This window comes from Gopherus evgoodei, chromosome 6, assembly GCF_007399415.2.
Source record: "Gopherus evgoodei ecotype Sinaloan lineage chromosome 6, rGopEvg1_v1.p, whole genome shotgun sequence".
Lineage (NCBI taxonomy): Eukaryota > Metazoa > Chordata > Testudines > Testudinidae > Gopherus > Gopherus evgoodei.
This window is the reverse complement of record NC_044327.1, coordinates 89,891,664-89,911,850: the sequence shown is the minus strand read 5'-3', so window position 1 is coordinate 89,911,850 and position 20,187 is coordinate 89,891,664. Positions and strand designations below refer to the sequence as shown.

At 42.1% G+C, this 20,187-nt stretch overlaps 1 protein-coding gene across 1 annotated transcript; it reads right to left on the bottom strand.

Annotated features, from left to right (window-relative positions):
- Nucleotides 1–1,886: 1,886 nt before the first annotated feature.
- Nucleotides 1,887–18,854, bottom strand: CRHBP (corticotropin releasing hormone binding protein). The gene is made up of 7 exons (XM_030567086.1): nt 18,690–18,854; nt 18,147–18,240; nt 17,628–17,785; nt 13,424–13,634; nt 10,606–10,754; nt 7,366–7,483; nt 1,887–2,759 (listed from the first exon to the last, which is right to left on the bottom strand). Exons 1-7 carry the CDS (start codon nt 18,768–18,770, stop codon nt 2,602–2,604), a joined length of 969 nt encoding a protein of 322 aa, XP_030422946.1. The 5' UTR covers nt 18,771–18,854; the 3' UTR covers nt 1,887–2,601.
- Nucleotides 18,855–20,187: the final 1,333 nt, after the last annotated feature.

The following is a 20,187-nucleotide window of genomic DNA, read 5'->3' as shown; positions in this document are numbered from 1 at the left end:
GTGCTCAGCGGGAGGTGGACACTGGGTTGATATCTAGGGGCAATGCTCCCATTGACTTCAATAGGGCCAGGATTTTACCCCGGGACTCTAGAGCCAATGCAGCCACAGAGTGTGTGCATATGGATGTGACAGGTTTGGGACTAGTCCTCCAGCTAATTTTGGGAGGGGTTCCAATGGAATAATGTTAGAGCATTGGTTTTCAATCTGTGATCCACAAACCCATGCGGTCCACAAACTTTGTCTAGGATTTCCAAAGGGATTCGCATCTCCATTTGAAATGGTGTCCACAAATGAGAAAAGGTTGAAAACCACAGGCCTGGAGAGGAAGCTCTCTTTAAGCCTTCTTGTAAAGTTTTTACTATACAAGGGGTCCATCTCACCCATGGATATCACAGCCTTGCATTATATAGTCCCAGTGAAGCTGGATCACTGGGCAGAGCAGGTGAGATCACTGGGACCATCAGCAGAATTTCGAACCTAGAAGGCACATTCAACCAGGTTACCATGTTAAAAAAACTGCCTAAGAAATGTTTACTTCTTTCCTCCCCAAAGGCAGAATTTTCCCCTGCAAGGTGAGCTGCAGGGACAGATTTAGGGTCCAACAACTCAGGACCAGCTCATGGATGAAAATGGCTGCTATACACCCAGTGAGTGGTTAAAGCAGATTGAAACTGAAGAGCCAAAGAGGTGTGGGGAGCTGCTGAGAAGAGCTGCTCCACCAAGCCAAGGAAAGGAGGTCCCTGCAGGGTCGGCTCTAGGTATTTTGCTGCCCCAAGCATGGCAGGCAGGCTACCTTCAGCAGCTTGCCTGCAGGAGGTCCCAGGTCCCGCGGATTCGGCAGCATGCCTGCGGGAGAACTGCCAAAGCCGTGGGACCAGAGGACCCTCCGCAGGCATGCCGCCGAAGGCAACCTGCCTGCCTCCCTCGCAGCAACCGGCAGAGCGCCCCCCCATGGCTTGCCACCCCAGACACGTGCTTGGCGTGCTGGTGCCTGGAGCCACCCCTGGGTTCCGGCTACTTTCAGTACAGGATGAAGAGTGGCTCTCCCCAACTCAATGCCTCTTTCTTTAACATTGTTACAGGGTTTAAAGGTAGATTTCTGATTCCACATCATTTCAATTCCTGGGCAGACTCACATGTGTTTTTGGTTAAGGCACTGGGTGTACCCGTGTTTAGCACAAAAACTCCTGTTATTTCATAAAGGAGCCTGTGTCTTACCACTATCTTAAGTGAGTGGCAGTGGTTACACCCTCCTGTTTCAATGATAATTCACCCAACCCACAACAGAATTTATAAGTTCAGAACAGGGTCCCCAAAGTTAGGCTCCTACAGAAGTGTCACTTTTCAGAGATGCTGAGGCCCTAGCAGCTTCCACCGATTTCAGTGGGAGCAGATGAGCGGTTGGTAGTTCTGAAAATCAGGACATTTGTTCAGGTGCCTGACTATGGATATAGGAACCTAATTTTAGGGACCTAGTATTAAAAATCTCAGCCATAATGTCACTAAGGCCTAAATTTAGCAGCAATACTTTCAAAGACGTGAAGAATTAATCGAGAAGTACTCCTGAGATACACTTGAGATGGAGCCTTATTTTTCTAAGGTAGAATAATTTGTGTAATGCTGATATTTCAATATACTGTCACCCTTCTGAAAGCTGTACTTGGAATGCTAACACAACATTCCCTTCTTATGGGTAGGTAAAGGTCCAGGGACAGAAATACCTGTAATTATAGGTACTTATACCCACACTTTCCTCATAGTGCCCACTTAATTATCTTTACTGTTTAAGATATTTAATTAACTATTAAATCGGTGCTTACTGTAAGTCTTCATATGGGTATGCAACAGTGCAAACCGAATTTGTGGCCATAATGTTACTTTAATGGTCCAGTTTTACAGTGACAGATATCCAAGATTATCATTTCCAACAAAACTGCACAAGATTTACAAAGTTAACCAGAGAGTTAAACAGCTTCTCGGACAAATGCAACATAAAATTTTGCCAACACTTTGAATGTTTTTATTCATGTTTGGACTTGTGTAAGGAAAAGTTTCTATGCTACAAATGTTTTTATTAAAAACAAGTAATTAGAAACAAATAATAGTACATTTATAGTAATAAATAAGCAATCTTTGCACATACTAATAATGGATTTTCTATTATAAAACTGATGTTCATTCCTCCATAATTTTTCTTTTTGTGTGTGCATCTGATATAAAAAGATAAAGTTGCTAATTTAATTTGATATTTATTTGTAGTTTTTATGCATGCTCAAACTCGCTACACAGAGGATTTTCACCTATGTCCTTTTGAAATAATAATCATATTGGGAAAATCGTCTTCTGTTCTCTTTATTAATTTTGGATACAATAAAGGAACCCAAATATTGCAAAAAAAAAAGTATTATGATAAATAGAAAGATTAACGCATTAGGTAATTTTTCCTGATTGGTCATGGGAACAGCTATTCAATATGAAAAAGATAAGGATGCTTTTGCAGTGGAAAGTTTGATAATACTAGTTAGTTAAAATTAAAAGTACATTTTTTATCAACCAAGACCATATTTTTGCTAGCAGCCTGAAAATGCTTTGAATGGTTTCTCAAATACTAGGGAAGCAGAAGTCCTCAATGCTATTCTCCTTTCTGTTTTCCAATTCATATTGGTCAAGCTGGTGATACTCAAATGACACACGATTAATATGCTTGCCACTGGATACCATTCGTAGTACAGTATTGTCACAGCCAATCTTCATTTGAGCTAATCAATAAAAAGACAGGGTTTTACATTATGTTAGGAATTACTAGAAACAAATGCCTCACTTTCATAGTATAACATGCATAAATATACAGTTGAAAGCATCCATTCTTATATAGTAACTTTCTCACTGTGATGAACTTTTCACCCAGCTGACTGTAGAATGATGACACTACTGAATACAAGTGAAATATTAACAAAATTAAAAAAAACAATTTTATGTTTTTATATTAATTTTAAATGATTTGACCAGTTCACCAAATGTTCTATTTACTAATACTAATTCCATATGTTATTTCCACCTGTCCCCTTTCTATATCTATAACCTGAAATGTGTATGAATGTTAAATGCCATTGATAATAATATTTAAAGGAAACCATTCCCAACCGTGGAGGTGTCATTAATAAACCATTTGTGAAATATTTCCTATTGAAAGAATAACAGTTTTTAGGTGGCAACACCAAGAAGATTCTTCCTAATGTAAATGGTGTGTTTAAATTCTAGTACAGCATGCCCAAATGGGAAACACTCATATTAATCAGGTTTTCTTAAGAAAATACTCCATAGGAGAATTCAGGATGAGAGTACAATGTGCACTGTAACACAATTAACGGGGGAGTATTGAAACAGATGCCTACTGCAATCCTGCCTCTTTTCATTACAACCAAGTAAAAGGGCAGGGGCACGCATTGGGGGAAAATGAATTTATCTTTAATAAGAGGAATTATGGACCCATCAGCCTAAATTCAATACCTAGAAAGAAGCTGGAACAAATTATTAATCAATTTGTAAACACCTGAAGAATAATAGGGTTATAAGGAATAGCCCAAGAACAAATCATGTCAAACTAACCTAATTTCCTTCTTTGACAGAGTTATTGGCCTGGTGGATAGGAAGAAAGCAATAGATGTGATATATCTTGATTTTAGGAAGGGTTTTGACACAGTCCCACATGACATTCTCATAAGCAACTAGGGAAATGTGGTCTAGATGAAATTACTATAAAATGGGTACACAATTGGTTGAAAAATCATACTCAAAGAGTAGTTATCAAAGATTTGCTATAAAACTGTGAGAATGTGTCCAATTGTGTCCTGCAGAAGTCAGTCCTGGGTCTGGTACTATTAAATATTTTCATTAATGATTTGTATAATTGAGTGGAAAGTATGCTTATAAAATTTCTGAATGACAGCAAGCTGTGTGGGGTTGCAAGCACTTTGGAGGACAAGATTGGAATTCAAAATGACTAGGTAACTTGGAGAATTGGTCTGAAATCAACAAGATGAAATTCAATAAAGACTAATGCAAAGCATGGCACTTGAGAAGGAAAAGTCAACTGCACAAATACTAATGGGAAATAACTGGGTAGGCAGTAGTACTGGAGAAAAAGATCTGGAGGTTATAGTGAATCACAAATTGAATATGAGTCAACAATGAGATGCCATTGCGAGAAAACCTGATGTATGAATAGGAGTGTCGTATGTAAGACACAGAAAGTAACTGTCCCACTATACTCATCACTGATGAGGCCTCATCTGGAATATTGTGCCTGGTTTTAGGTGTCATACTTTAAAAAAGATTTAGGCAAATTGCAGAGTCCAGAGGAGAGCAATAAAAAGAATAAAAGGTTTAGAAAACCTGACTTGTAGAAGAAAGATTTAAAAAAGGCCATGTTTAGTCTTGTGAAAAGAAGGCTGAAAGGGGACCTGATAACAGTCTTCAAATATGTTAATAGCTGTTATAAGGAGGATGGTGATCAGTTGTTCTCCATGTCCACTGAAGGTAGGACAAGACATAATCAGCTTAATCTGCAGCAAGAGAGATTTGGGTTAGATATTAGGGAAAACTTTCTAACTAGAAAGGTAGATATGCTCTGGAATAGGTTACCAAGGGAGGCTGTGTAATCCCCAGCACTGGAGGTTTTTAAGAACAGGTTAGACAAACACCTGTCAAGGATGGTCTAGGTTTATTTAGTTCTGCCTCAGTGTGGGGTAGATGGACTAGACAACCTCTTGAGGTTATTTCCAGCCCTACATTTCTATGGATAGCTGATTATTTACATGGTTATTCCACCCCATTGGTTAAGAGGCATCAAGAGATCTGTGTTTCCATGTTGCATTACCAATGAGTAAGGATACAATTCTGTCATGGATATCATGGATTCCATGACTTTCTGGGACGTCTGTGACTTCTTCTGGGGCAGGGCTGCTGGAGCAGAGGCTGGGGTTGGGTCAGCCCCCACCACAGGAGAAGTGGCAGGTCTTGAGCAGCTACAAGCCTCAGCAGTGCTCTGTTTGTCATCTCCCTCCCCCAGGTATTTTTAGTAAAAGTCAGGTACAGGTATCAGGCTTCTGTGAATCTTTGTTTACTGTCCATGATCTGTTCCTGACTTTTACTAAAAATACCTATGACAGAATCTTAACCTTACCAATGACGAAATGTGACATTTTCCTTACTATTAACCTTCCCTCATACCAAAAGGCAGTGCAGATATATCCCTCATGCTTCCCTCAATGCGTCACCTTCGAAATGTACACCTTTGTGCTATCCCTTTTTCAGAGCCCAAGCATGTTCCTTTTAGGATGAACCTGAGCTCTAAGATGTGACGATTGTAGCAGCAGATTATGCTGAAACTAATCCATCCTGCTTCAAGTCAGTTCTATAGGATTTATGTTGTTGCTCATCTCTTTTCCCATTCTCTCACTTGTCCTCATTTCTTCCATCCTCACACCTTTTCTACACTTGCTCCCACTTTTTCTCCATTTCCTTTTCCCCTGTGTTCTATTGTACCTTCTGTCTCCCTCTGTTTTCTTCCTCTGCTTCTCTCCCCTTCACAGATCAATCCCTTCTCCCTTTCACTTTTTTCCCAGTCCCTGGTCTTCATCCTGTTAAGTCCTCTGTGCACTCAGAGTCCCCACTGAAGTCAGTGGAACTTCTCAGTATAGAGGTCCCACAGTACTGAGCTCTGTCTTTCTCATTGCTTCTTCATTTATTCTGCTGTATCTCTCCATATACCTGCTTTTTCCAAATATGCATTAGGAGTGGCATCAGGCCGCACACCTTGTCAGAGCTGATTGAGTCTGTTATCAAACCCTGCTTTGTGATGAGCTGCCCGAGGAGGAGTTTGGCATTAACCTTTGTAGACCATTTCAAGAACTCAAAGTGGCCTTTTGTATTTGGAGGGAGCCTGAACCCACTGGCCTCCCAACCCTTCAGATTCATCCTGACAATATAGTATTGTATGATTTCCCCTTCTTTCATTAACTGAAGCACTATTTCACACTGTATTCAAAAGCTGCCTTGAAAACAATATTACCTCATATGAGCACTCAGCTTAGGCCCAGTAACTTTTTTTTTGTCTGAGACTTTAATTCTGTTTGCTATGGTACAGAGCAGTTTTTCTCAAATGGTGGGTTGTGACCTCAAAGATGGATCATGAAAGGCAATTGGGGGTAGGAGGAGAAGATGTCACAAGCTGCTGAATTACAGTCTAAAGCAAAGAAAATCTCACTGCCCCGTACACCCTTACTCGTCATGATCAAGAGTTTTCTGCCAACCTCTCGAATCACATATCCACAAAAGTACGTTATATAGGCTTATTATTATCCCGCAAACATTTTTACTCTTTATTTTATAGTAAATATAAGGAGACTGCAAAAACTTTTTACTTTGAATAATAGGTCATCAGCCTGAAAAGCTTGAGGTACACTGATTTCGAGCTTCTCTAACGTCCCGCATGTTAGATGAAATTATGTAAGCAGTACATTTTTTCCTTTCCAAAGGAAGAGAAGGCTTTTAGAACTAGAGCTGGGTGAAATTTTTAGGACAAAACTTTTTCATCAAAAAATGTAGATTTAGGTCGACCGAAACATTTAGTTAGTTTATACTGAATTTACCAAATTGTTTTCGTCCGAACAAAACAAAACAATCTGAAAAAATCAAAATGTTTTGTTTTGATGTTTTTAATGAAGCATTTCAAGTATTCAATTTCAAAATGACCTTTTGTTTTGTATCAAAGGTATAAAAAAGGTTTTAAAAGGTATTAAAAATACCCTCAAATATTAAACATTTCATTTTGGGTTGGACAAAATATTTTGTTTGACCTGAAATGTATATTTTTAACTACTTTGGTTTGCCAAAATATTTTAAATATTTTGCTTTTGAGTCACCTTGAAATTATATATAATATATATATTTTAGATTTTTCGGTTCAATCACCAGACCAAAAAATTGCTTAATCACATCGCACTCCTTGGGACTTTGAGTAACGTACAAAGTACTCCTCCTCCTCCACTCAGAACTTGCCTACCCTGTTTTGACCTTATCGTGGTTGCTAGGAACATCCTTCTGTTGCTGTCCTTATTGACTATCTGTAATAAGAATGAGTTGGCTTTTTTTAAATTGAAGCTTAACCCTGCTGTGGTTTCTAGTCTGTCCTTAGGTTCTCCATCTGCGGGCTGTGATACAGGACATCTAAACGTACTGACTGCACTCTTAACATCTCTGATTCTCAGGCTCCATATGAAGTACCCAGGAAATCAGATTTCTGCTGTACTCTATTGCTAATTAATTATTTCCTCATACACAAATTTAAACAAAAGATCTCACCAGAACCATGAAAGGATTGGCACAGATCAGCTAGAGGGAACATCTTGGAGGGGTCTAATCCAGTTCCACCCAACAGCTCCACAAAATCTCCCACTCCTGCACAGCCTGTTGATGGTTTCTATAAAGACAGAGACAGAAGATACATTTTGAATATACTTAATAAATAGTCATTTAGATATCACTGAAGTCAATGGGAGTTGTGGGCACTTCTGTAAAAATTAGGCCACTTTTGGCCTGTTTAATGCTCTAATTTGGAAGTTAGCAAATTTAATTTCCTTAACAGACCATACAAGTAATCTGTAGATGGATTTTGCCAATAGGAATACCCAATTATGGTTTTGGATCACGTTCGTTCTAGCAAACCAAATAATCCTATCAAAAGCAGTAAGATACTATAGCTGTGGTGCTAAAATATATTACCTTTGCAAAAGTTTAGTCAATTAATTTTTGCTGCTAATATAATCCTAACTATAAATTCCACACCCACAGAGCCATGCAAATAACTGACTTTGTGGTTCACTGGCAATTATGAAAAATCAAAAAAAACCTGTTTCAAGTAGTCCCTGAAAACAATTTTTTTTTATTTATTTATTTTTGCAAACTGAAAAGTCAAAAAAAATGTTTGGGTTCAAATGAAATTTTCAAAACAATGTTTCATTTCAATGTTGAGAGAGAGAGAGAGGAGATAGTGTGCACCCTGCTCTGTTTCACCATCCTATTAACTTTCTAGGTAGTTGTCAGCATGACAATTAGCCAGGCTAGGTTGTTCAATAAGTTCACTTATAATGAAAATATCAGGAAAGCACAACATTCTCCCTCCATTTTTCCCAAGTAGGGAGCATTGTGAAAGGAACAGAAACCCCATTTTAGCTGACCTAAAATCCACTGGGGCAGGGTGAAAGAGGATTTTGGAGCCAAACTCTCCCTGCAGTCCTGGGGAAGCCCCTCAATACATTTTGGCTTCCATAGACGGAGGGAGCTGGGGAGAGTCTCTTTCTGCAGCTTCATTGTCTTACAAAACTGCGAAGATTTTATTCTGTGATTTAATGCTGACCGCCAGCATTACTTTATACCAACTCCCAATCTGCTACTTCAACCCATGGTAAAAGCTGTGCTCAGTTAGTTTCCACTATTACTTTTCCTGTTACAATCCCACTTCTGCCTGTTAATGATTAAGTCACACTCATTTTGCACACCACTGTATGCCAATTTGGTGCAAATTACATTTCTAGGCAACTTCTGCCACCATTTATGTGATTGTAGGCCCAGAGACTTCAGTGAGACAAATGGAACTCCTTGTGGGACAAAAGAGGTGTGCATCTGTTGCATCATCAGATCCACATGCATTTTCAGCTAGTTTATAATGGGCAAACTCTGTTTTTTCACTTAGGAGACCTGCATTTATTGGGGGGGGGGTTATTCTGACAATAACCTAAGAACTAGTTTGGGGGAACACTCTCTCTCCTTGGTCTGAGACAACCATGTAAATCCATGCAAGGAGGGACAGTAAGGCAAGGTGATACATGGGTACTGGTTTGAGCTGGATCCTCAGAGATTTAAGATATGCAGTTTATCTGCTGAGTCACCCAGGCTCCCACAAATGTTCTCTTTTTTAAATTAAACTATCTTTGTGCCACAAACAAAACAGCAATGGTATAATCAATATATGATGAGAATTTATGACGTGGTTAAAAATTATACTTCAAACTTCACAGACTGAACATTGCTGTTATCTGCATGAAATTCAGTACCTTAGCTTTAATCATTTGCTATTCTTTCCCATACATTGTTTACAGTCAAATCTTGGCCCTATGGTGCTTGACATCATGAAGCTGGACAGAACCCAGGTCCCTTGCCTCAGGCTAACTCCATAGGCATGGAACACTACTGAAAACCTGTGGGCAAAGTAGCTTCTCAATGGACATCACATAGCATCTACGTGGCTGACAAAACCCAGCCCCAGCCCCAGCCCAGGTGGCTGTCAGACCCCATCTCCATATGTCTTACGGTATGTCTACGTTGCAATTAGTCATCCATGGCTGGCCTGTACCAGCTGGCTCAGGCTCAAGCTAAATGGCTGTTTAACTGCAGTATAGACACTTGGGCTCAGGCAGGAGCATGGGCTCTAAGACCCTGCAAAGTGGAAGAGTCCCACAGCCCAAGCCCAAACATCTACACAACAATTAAACAGCCCTGCAGCCTGAGCCCAAGGCAGCTGGCACAGGCCAGCCCCAGGTGTCTAATTGCAGTGGAGACATATCCTGAGGCTATGACATCACCCTTACAAGCCCATTACTGTGGCACTAGGGACTCCAGAGAAGAAAAGAACCCCTCCAAATTCATGGAGAGGCAAGCAGGTTCCCTCACAGCTCTGTGATGGAAGAGCATAAAGTGGTTGCACAACTTGAAGATTATCAGCTGGTAGTTCTGCAAGGGAGCCAGGACAGGAGAAGCACACCCTGGGACAAAGAAATCTGCCTTATTCCTCCCCCTAATCTGCATGTTATGGAGGGAAAAGGTTCTTTGCAGCTGTGGGTGTTCCTCCTGTTCTTGGAACCCTTTAGAATGAACAGCTGTTCATCGTTAGATTGTGTGTGTGTAATCCTCTTAAGCTCCTCCATGGCTGAGCTGTGGAAGAACCCACTTGCCTCTCCATGCATTTGGAGGGGCTCTTTGCTTGCTCTGGGCCTTCCTCCTGCTGTATTAATGGGCTTAAATTATAAACGGGTCTTCCTGGGAAGACCTGTTGTGGTCCAAATGGATCACTATGATCTTCAGAGGAATCCAGTCAGCAGAGTTTCCTCTGGTTCAACTCAAGGTACTAATTTTATACCATTTCCCTAGATTTCAAACCACCTCAGGTTCAGTTCTGCAAGTTAACAAGTCCCCTCCCCTCCTACTGAAATAAGAAGGGGCAGAGGGGTCTCAGCACCTCATGGGACTGGGTCCACTGTAAATAGATTCCTGCTTTTAATGTCTGTCATTTTAAACACACACATAATCACACAATATATGTTACCCTTTTGCCTATTTAGGACCATCATTGCTTGTTGCGTCAATGTAGATTGCATGCTCTTTTGAGCAGAAGTCCTTGGTTTCTTATGAGATGCCTAGCACATATAAGGGCACTCAACCTATTAATAATAGTAAATATACAAATGATACCCTGTATAACCTCTTTATCTATGCTACACTCCAGCTGAAGACTGTAACTTACTATGACACAAACAAACAACTCACCTTTAAATGGAGGCTATTTAAATGTCCCAGTATAAGGTCAGATATTTTTATCACCACTGGATAGATTATGGAAAAACTGCAGTTTCTGTGCTGATGAGGAATTACCATGGTAAACCTTCCAGTAGGAGTCTGAGAGATGACATTGCAAGCTTTAGCACAAGAAAAAGATACAGCATAATTATTTGGACAGTAGTCACAATCTGCATACAGCAAAGATGTAGACCTCCAACTGTGTTCTAGATACTTTTGATATAATTGCAGCTCACAGGCCAAACTCACAGGGCCAGATTCTGCCCTCTAGAACCTCTGCTGACTTTAGCAGAGTTATTCTGTTTTAAAGCTGGTGTAATCGTGAACAGAATCTGGCCTGCATGCGATGTCATTACACTCCCAAAATAGGCCAGTCTGCCCTCTTCACTATATTCCATTTTCTCAAATAATGGATGCTATCAAAGAACAATTCATTTTATTACTATTGATTATAAATAGAATGTTGAAAAGAGATTCACTCAGCATTTCCTTTGGCTACATGGTGTTGTTCTCTAGCAATTGCCAGCATATCACTCAGAATGTAATATCACATGCCAAAGAACTTGAAGAAACTCCTTTTAGCTGAGTATTTTAGACTACGTCTACACTGTAGCTGGGGGTGTAATTAGAAGGTTTTGTAGATTATCTATGCTACCTTTAATCTAGCTAGTCTGCTAAAAATAGCAGTGAAGATGCAAAGGCTTGTGGTTTAGGGCTTGTCTACACTTACAGTGCTGTCTGGCTTAGTGAAGGCACTACCTATGCTGACGGAAGAGCTTCTCCCATTGGCGTAGGTACTCCGTCTCCTCAAGAGGCTGTAGCTATGTCTACGAGAGAAGTCCTTCTGTCGACATAGTGCTGCCACATCGGGGGCTAGGCCAGGATAACTATGTTGCTTAGGCGTGTGGATTTTCCGCACTCTGAGTGACATAGTTATACCAACATAAGCTTGTAGCACAGACTAGGGCTTAGCTATACTTGTGGGACATACAAGCCTGCCTGCCCTTCCCAGGTACACCCTTGCATTGCTAGCCTCACTGAAGCCTGCACCACCACATCCTCACTGCTATTTTTAGCAAGCCAGCTAGATTAAAGGTAGTGCGGGTACATGTACATGAGCTGCAAATCATTCCTGACTGCAGTGTAGATGTAGCCTTAGACCTGATCCTGCAATTGACTCTGCCTGGGTTGATGCTTGTACCTTCATGGAGTCCAACTGACTTCAGTGGTGCTCTGCATAGGAGCAGGGGTGTGTTAGGGATTAAGACCTAGCTCTTTGGTCAATACTGAATAATAAGATAAATATTACATGAAGCCCCCTAGCTATTATCTTACATTATATAGCTACTAAAACATTCATTGACAGCCATGTTCTGCCCCCACTTACTCACACTGAAATGGATCCCATTGAAACCAGAGAGGATGAATATTGGTTTTATTTTAAATTCTTCATTAAATTGAGAGATTCAGTGGCAGCTTCCCTTGTGTCTCAGTGGCACAGAGCAGCAATTGTTTTTGGCACACTTGTTTCTGCCATATTGAAGATCCTATATTTTCATTCCAAGGAATCTTTCTCCTTTAAAGAGGATTTATTCTAATGTATAGCTCAGACATTGTCCCTAGAGCCACACAGAACCCCTTGTGTGCAACTCACTCCCACCCTGCTCGATCCTGCAGGGAACCCAGGTTCTAGTTCAGGGTCCACCCTGTGGAGCAGGAAACTGGATGAGCTGAAGAGAGAAGTGAGTGGAACCAGGGAATACAGGTCTCCCCCTATCCTGGCCCTGGGTGTTGTATTGTCATTTCCTCAGAGCAGTCACAGGCAGGGATAGGTTCCAGAGGAACCATGCTGCAGAGAAGCAGCACCAGACATCAGAGCCTACATGGAAGCACAAACCTCCCAAAGATCATCCAGATTTGGGGTCAGCCCCCACAGCCTTTCATATGGGGAGGGAGGAGATTAAACCCTCTCTTTCCATGGAGGATCCTCACAGAGAATTCCTTCCTCTGAGTTTCCTCCCATGCACAGGATGGTTTGGGCCTATAATATAAAGTAAGGCATATTCAGTGTGGGTAAGGGTGGCAGAACTGCACTCTGAGTTAGCATGTTTATCAAATGAATAGTAACTGGACTGGGTCGAATAGTACTTGCCAAATAAATTGTTTTTTGAATTTTGTGCTGTGTTTTGAGTAAATTACTTTTCATTTGGTCAGTTTATAGACCTGTGCAGATCATTTGAAAACACGGCCATAGAGTAATTTGGCAAAATTCACCACATATTTCAAATAACATATTTGAATATTTTTCTCATTGCCTACCCTGCTCTAGTTATTTGCCAAATTTAAGATCCTTAAAGTAATACCATTTACTCTTATTGGATATATTAACATTATGGATTGGAACAAATCTTCTCTGAAATAAAAATTCCTTGGATCTTACATATAGCAGACATTCTTAAAAAATCTCTCCTATTTCACTGACTTTCTCTCTTAATGTGAGTCACAAGCTTAGCCTATATCGGTAATTTCTGAACCAGGTCCTCAGCTGGTATAAACTGTCATAGCTCCATTGAGCAATGTCACTTTACAGCAGCTAGGAATCTGGTTCTCTCTGTCTACCGATTTACTGAAAAGTTCAAAATGATTTCAGAGAGAGTGGTTTTAAGTTTACCAGCTTCTTTTCAACTGTACTGCTTCATAATGCTTCATAATGATTGGTTCTTTTTGGTTCCTAATCCAAATGTAGCCCATCTGACAATCCAAGTGGCAATATGAAAATCAGACTTACGGAAGAGGTTGGCATTTTTCTTTATTGTAAATGTAAATCCATTCCCAGGTTCATGAATCCTGAAGAAGATCATTGCCACATTCTGGGATGACCTGAAGCTCCTTCGGATGTTGCCACTTTCACAAAAATCTATGTATCTTTCTGAAGTAGGGAGAGGATGGTCCAAAGAACTAGGAAACTTCTCACCTTTGAGTATCCAGCCATCAAATACCTACAGGGGTTCAGTGATTCAAAGAACAGTTCAGGTTTGTTACCATTCTGTCAGCAGTCTCCAGATGTGTCAAAGATTACAGAGTGTAAAAGATGTAAAAGAGGCTCCTCTATAGAGTTTTCCTCTAAAGGTGGATTCTGAGAATGAGATTTTCAAAAACATATAAGGGAATTAGGAACACAGGACCCATTTATTTTTAATGAGCTCCTAACTCCCCTAGATGGTTTTGAATAACCAACCCTGAAACATGAAACTTCACACTGATCCTTTCCACAATGATGCTACTTCAGTAAGGAATACAAACTTGCATTTTACAAATCTTTGGCAGAATTCAACCCCTCTGCTCATGTTTAAACATTAAAGGGATTAAAAACCAGTCCTTCCTGACATTTTTACAGAGGGTCTTGTGTTTTTCAGACTCCTCTGCCTTCGAAGGCAGTGCTTATGGACTTGATATATCTCTTAATGCTTTGTGCTCCTGGAAATAATATCAGATCTCATGGGGGATCAATGCTAAAAGATGCTGAAAGATAACATTATATTTTGCACGGTGGCAGCTGACAGAACAATGCATCTTCACAGTCAACATCCATTCTCTGAAGTTTCCTGGCTGACTTTGCTGCCCTACCTGCTGCTGCTCCCCACCCTCTGTGCATCCTATCTCTCTGCTTCCAGAAACCTGCTACCACATCTTCTCTCTAGTTCCATAGCTATCCTCTTACCAATCCCTCACCCTTGCTGAATCCATCTCACCTTCCCCCTTGCCCCAAACATCCTTCCAATTACCTGTGAAGGTTTGATAGCTAGAGTTTCAGTCCAACAAGCCTGGAAAGTTTGAGTGAGATTCTGAGGAACTGAGTGTGTGCTGTGTTGTGGGTAGTTGTGCGTTGGAGGTAAAAGAGTGTTCATGGAAGTCAGGAGTCTGTGAATGTACTTGAGCACTCTATACTTCTGGGAGTAAGGTCTGTGAACGGAGTTTGGTTGGGATTCTGATGCTGCTTTACCTGGTGATCACTTTGGTTTTTGTTGGTTGTGCTGGAAGGAAAGGCACTTGTGCAGCCTTATCAGCAATTTAACGACCTTTCTTGTATGGGTAGGTATTGGCCCCACATCAAAGGCACAGAAATGCAGCTGTATTCTAGGTCAGAGAGTGACTAAGTATTTTAAGATTATATAGAGTTCTATCTTGCAAACTCTACTTGTGAGTAGATGACTGCTTCCATGAATACAGGTTTTCAGAATGATGTTCTTAGATGCTAAGGTCCTATTTATACTTCAGGGACACGTACCATGTGTTCATATTATTTACATTTATATTATGGTAGCCACAGAGGAGTCAGCCAGATCAGGTCTCATTGTGCTAGGCATTGCACAGACATCAAGTAGTAGACATTCCCTGACCCAAAGAGTTTACAATCTAAACAGATAACACAGAACAGGTGGGTGAGCGAAACAAGTGGATGGCGGGATGGCTAACAAAAATAATATGCTGGCTGTATGAGTGGTCCTTGGCCAATGAGTAGTAATAATCTCAATTTGCCACTTGCCTCACTCTTATTCTCATTCTGTGTCTTGGTCAGTGCTCGTCATGTCTTACGTACCTAAAAACAATGCTTATATTAGCTATCATCTTCTTGGTAATTGCTACAAGTAGATCTTGCATTATAATCCTAACCCAAAAATACCAAACCGTCTCAACTAGTAGTGGATCTGTTGATTTTTTTGACACCAGGTGTTTAGTCCAAAACCACCAATGAAATTAGAATGATCTGTGTTTCTATATTCTCTGTGGTTAAAAGAAAGTAACTGCTGATGTTTCAGTCAATGCATAGAAGATAAATGTTTAAGCTATACTTTTCCCAGGGGTAATGTTGGTTGTATTTAATGAAGAGAAGCTGGAGTGAGAATCCCATGGTTTAAAACTATAATTTTATTAGTAGTAGTATTATTATTAGTATTATTTATTTATTACTAAGCCAAGCTTTTGGCTGACCTCATCTATCATCAGTGTCAAACATATGTCACCATCTCAACCTCTAACTATTAATTACTTTGATGCCTCTGCATTTTTCCACTTGGAATGTTTTAATGCTCATTTTTAATTGGATAGAAGACATTCCTGAGCCCTGGCACTTCAGCTTGAAAAATCAACATGATAAATCTTCAATGAAGAATTCCTGCCAGTATTACTGCTTGTGCTAGGTCAGACCTTTTTCTTTCTGTGCCTTTCCTTTTAATGAGGGAGAAGTGGTAGGTGAGATAATATCTTTTATTGGACAAAGGGTACAAATTTTGGAGCTTCATAGAGCTCTTCTTCAGGTTTGGGGAGGGTACCCAGAGTGTCCCAACTTGTATTTAGCTTAGGCATGCTGTTAACCTTCCCCAGACCTGAAGAAGAGCTCTGTGAAACTCCAGACCTTCTACCTTTCACCAACAGAAAGTTGGTCCAATAAAAAATATTACCTCATCCTCTTTGTCCTTTTCTCATCTTGGAACCAACTGGACTACACCATTTCCTTCTCATCTCACTCTGAGGCTTGTGCTGACCACGGAAGAACATGACAGTAAATATGGCATCAAATATGCCCTTACAGTGTTCTGAGAAACTTTGTGAGAACATTTGTTCTGGCTCTGACAAACAATAAAATACCTGCACTGCAATTAGGTTAACTAAGCAATTACCTTTTGAGAGCTGATTCACTTATCTTCTCATTGCTTGTTCTCAGCAAGCCATTACATGCTTCAGGCGTTTTCATGTAGAGCTCTTAGATGCTAAGGGCCCAGATCCTGCAAGCATTTAGTGAGGAATCCTTATGCTTATAGGAAAGGCTTTCTTACCTAAGGATCAGGCCCCAGATCTTCTAGAGCCTTATCAAGTGGCTACATGTGAGTGTTAGAATATAAGCAGGTAAAGCTGTTTGTTAGAATTGTGAAACTCAGAGCGTAAGCTGCAGGAAAATCCACGAAGGCCCCTAGTGAAGTTCTGTCTGAATTTTTCTGGCCCAGCAGAAAAGGTCCAGTGTCAAATGCCATGGCTCCACAAGAGGTCCCCAGTATCACTTCTCCCCTCCCCTAATATCACTCACTGGTGATGTGACACCAGTGGAGATCCCAAGGTGAGAGAGACTACAAAAGAGTAATATAGCAGGGATCTGTATTTCCACTGGGAAGTCAAAAGTCCAAGGCATGGCTTGGTTCATTCCACACCTCCTCCTTATTTCCTCTTCTCATCCCCAGACCCCTGTCGGGAAGGATGGGATCTGCACGTGTATAGCCCCCTCCCATGTTAAGATTAGGGGGGCCCGTGAGGTCATGACACTGGTACCTTGAAGCCTCCCCTGGTCTCATTAACTGAATTAAGTCCTTGGTGAAAGTTTCTCCCTGGTGTAAGGCCATTGAACTCAGAGTTTTCCAGTGACGTTTTCTTCGTTCTGGAATATAATTGACCATGAATCATGAAGTTCATTCTGTTTAAATGCCGTGAAAAGCTCCATTGGAGCCATTTAAAAGAAAGAATGTACCAAGACCCTCATCAGTAAACTACAGCTAAATAAAAACCTGTGCAGTGGAAATCCTCTGAGAGCTACAGTAATATCCACAGCATTCGTGTGATTCATCGTGTTACAAAAGCAACAACAAAGCAACACTAATGAGGCTAAGAGAGCAACTGGGCTTCCCTTTTAAACCAGTCATATGAAAACGAGGAGGAAGAATAGCCGGGGGTCCTCTGTGAAAGTCCTGAAATGTTTGCACTGCGGTTTAACAAGGAACTCCGCCTGCATCATGATCAGATCTCACAGGGAGAGAGTTTCAGAAACGCCTACGGGATTTAGGAGCACAAGCACCAATGACAGTTACTTTTTAAATCCCTAAAATATACATACACACGCACACTCATTTCCCCTCCATCCCCCCACACCCATAAATGCAATGTCCTGTGCCTGGCTAGCATACGGAGGATACGAGTATCAGCAGGCGCTGCCAGCCTCCTACCTTCAGGAAATCTCCCCCTTGGCAGTCAATATTGACGAAGTCGTAGTCTAGTGTGATGAGCTCCTCGGGGTCACCTATGAAGAAAGCGGCACAGTGCAGCTGGGGCTGCTCGGCGGTGAAGGTGAACTGCCCCTCCACGCTCAGCATGTCGATGCACCCTGGAGAGACGGAGACTGCATCTGAGCACCGCTCCCCGCAGGGTGACCCGCGCGCAGCTCCCTCTGACCGCGCTGCAGAGAGACACCCCCGGCCATCCCCACCCCCGGGGACAACTGAGCTGGGGGGAGTCGGAGGCTGCTCGGGCTTAGACCTCCGTGCCCGAGGTCCAGGCTGCCCATCCCATCTCCCACTCCCTTCAGCCAGGAGCGCCCTGCTGAGCCCAGATCCCACCTGTCTGAGTTCTCACCCCGGATCTCCCACGCCTTGGCCGAGAAACGCACCCTCAGCACCCTGCCCCCAGGGTCCCCCGCTCTGAGCTCTCATGGGGGCTCCCCCTTGCCGAGAAGCCAAGAAACTCACTGAGCGCCCGATGGTAGAGCTGCCTGCCTGCCAATTCCCGCTTCAGGTCTGCGCTGAGGAGCAGAAAGGGCTCGTCCTCACCAGCCCCCTTCGCCTGGGGAGAGGAAACACTTGGGCAAGAAGAGCCTAGGCCAAGGTGAAATGGGCTGATGGCAGCAGCCCCCACCCCCGGCCTGTACCCCCCTGAAACAGGTGTCAGAGAATGGCAGCCCGCCCTCCTCCAGAGCTTTGTCTGAAACTTCCTGCCTGTCGCGGGTTAGGCAACCAGCTCCAGAGGGGACCAGAGCTGGAGAGAGAGAGCGAGCAATCCAGATGCACGGTGAGTCTCTCAATGTCAGCAGGCTACGGAAAGGAGCACTAGCTGCGGGAATGGGGGAGAGGAACTGCTGCCCTTAAAGTTACCTCTAGTCTGCTCCTAAGAATTTGGAAGGGAGTGGGAGGGGTAGAGGAGACAGACAGGAAGCCCTAAACCTGGAACTGCACGTTGGAAGAAGGCAGGAGAAGGTGTGATGAGCTATGATAGGTGTCAGTTGCATTGCTCACCTCTAGGTATCTGGTTTCCCCCTTGAGGGCAGCCAAGAAGATCAGGATGCAGTGGCACTGAAGTCTGAAAGCAGAAGCCATGCTGGCACTTCCTCTCTGGTCCCTCTTCTCTCTCACTGTCTAAGTTTTCTTTCTTGTCTGTGCTGATAGGCAGCAGCCTGTGGGGTTCCTTTGACAGACCCTTTTTATAGAGCTGTTGAGAGGGGAGGCACTTGGTCCCTGTACTGCTAGGAATTCAGTTACCATGGGTTACCCTATCTCAGTGACAAAGTACGTGGGTATGACGAGGGTCCAAATCACAGCCACACATTTCCAAGCCAGTCTAGCTCTTCTCATTGGCAACTGTCTTTTCTACTTACCTATCTGGCATAGTTAAACAGCTACAGGGAGAAGCGCAGTGTCCCTCTGCACCTACTAAAAGCAGGACAGATACTTAGAATTAGCCCAACTATCCAAAGGCAAAGCAGGAAACAAAGAGCCTCCCCGCATCCCTCTCCCCCTTACATGGAATTTCACAGCACATCCAGGAAAGGTAGCAGCAGTATCCCACACTGAACCAGAACCTGTTCCTATGCTATGTTAACTGGACTCTCTGAATGCATGGGGTCTGCAATGCTATCAGTGCCTACAAGGGCTCTTACCAATTGTTTGCTAGACTATGAGATGCTTTGCATAGTGTTATATGAACATTAATTAATTATTCCTCACATTGCCCTTGTGGAGGAGATAGGTAAATGGGGTCTTCTCTCCTAGAAATGTAAAAGCAGGTGCATACTGCATGGAACAAGGTCTCCTCCAACAGCAGCCAGAGTAGCAGGGTGGAAGGTCCAGCCAGGGACCTCTGTTTTCCCTTCCCTGCCTGACTTGATTGGGGGCAGCTCCTGTGGGCAACAGGTTCCATATGACTTCCCCCAGGCACAAGGGCTCCAGGGAGGTAAAAGCAGGGCAGGAGGGAGGGCAGAGCAAGTTGCAGGAAGCAGCAGGATTCCCCCAGCAGCTCACTCATTAAGAGTTGTCCATTTGAAGGCATTTATGTCATCAGACACAATAGTTTGGAATCTTTTACTAATGATTGGAATTCTGTTCAATGAATTTCTTTATTAAGATTCTTTATTAAGATTTAAATTCCTATATTAGAGTTAACTTTCATGTAACCTATTTCCTTTTATCCTCTGTATTTAAACCTATGGTTTTATGTTGCATCAAACATCTTCATAAAGAAATATAAACCGAGAAATTGTCTCCACATATTCTGGCCTCTCCAAAAATGTCTTGTTTCTAAGTGTGTAAAACGTCTCATGCATTCAGTTCACATATGATTTTTAGACATTGACATTGTTTCGTTTCAAAGTTATTAAAACTGGTCTTGTGAACAGAGTAGTTAATTGGTGGCTGACCCAGCAATGAAATAGTAAATTTGTCTTCAATTAATCTGCTCTGAAATGTTTGCAAATCTCAGCATAGAGCCACAATATTTAAAGGCACCTAAGAGAGTAAA

Bases quoted from the DNA above. Each gene is read 5' to 3' on its own strand.
- CRHBP (XM_030567086.1), bottom strand. From the start codon at position 18,770: ATGGCTTCTGCTTTCAGACTTCAGTGCCACTGCATCCTGATCTTCTTG. The intron at 17,786-18,146 runs GTGAGTTTCTTG...CCGTCTCTCCAG, and splicing joins GCTCTACCATCGGGCGCTCA to GGTGCATCGACATGCTGAGC. The intron at 7,484-10,605 runs GTGAGTTGTTTG...CTGTCTTTATAG, and splicing joins TAAATAGCCTCCATTTAAAG to AAACCATCAACAGGCTGTGC.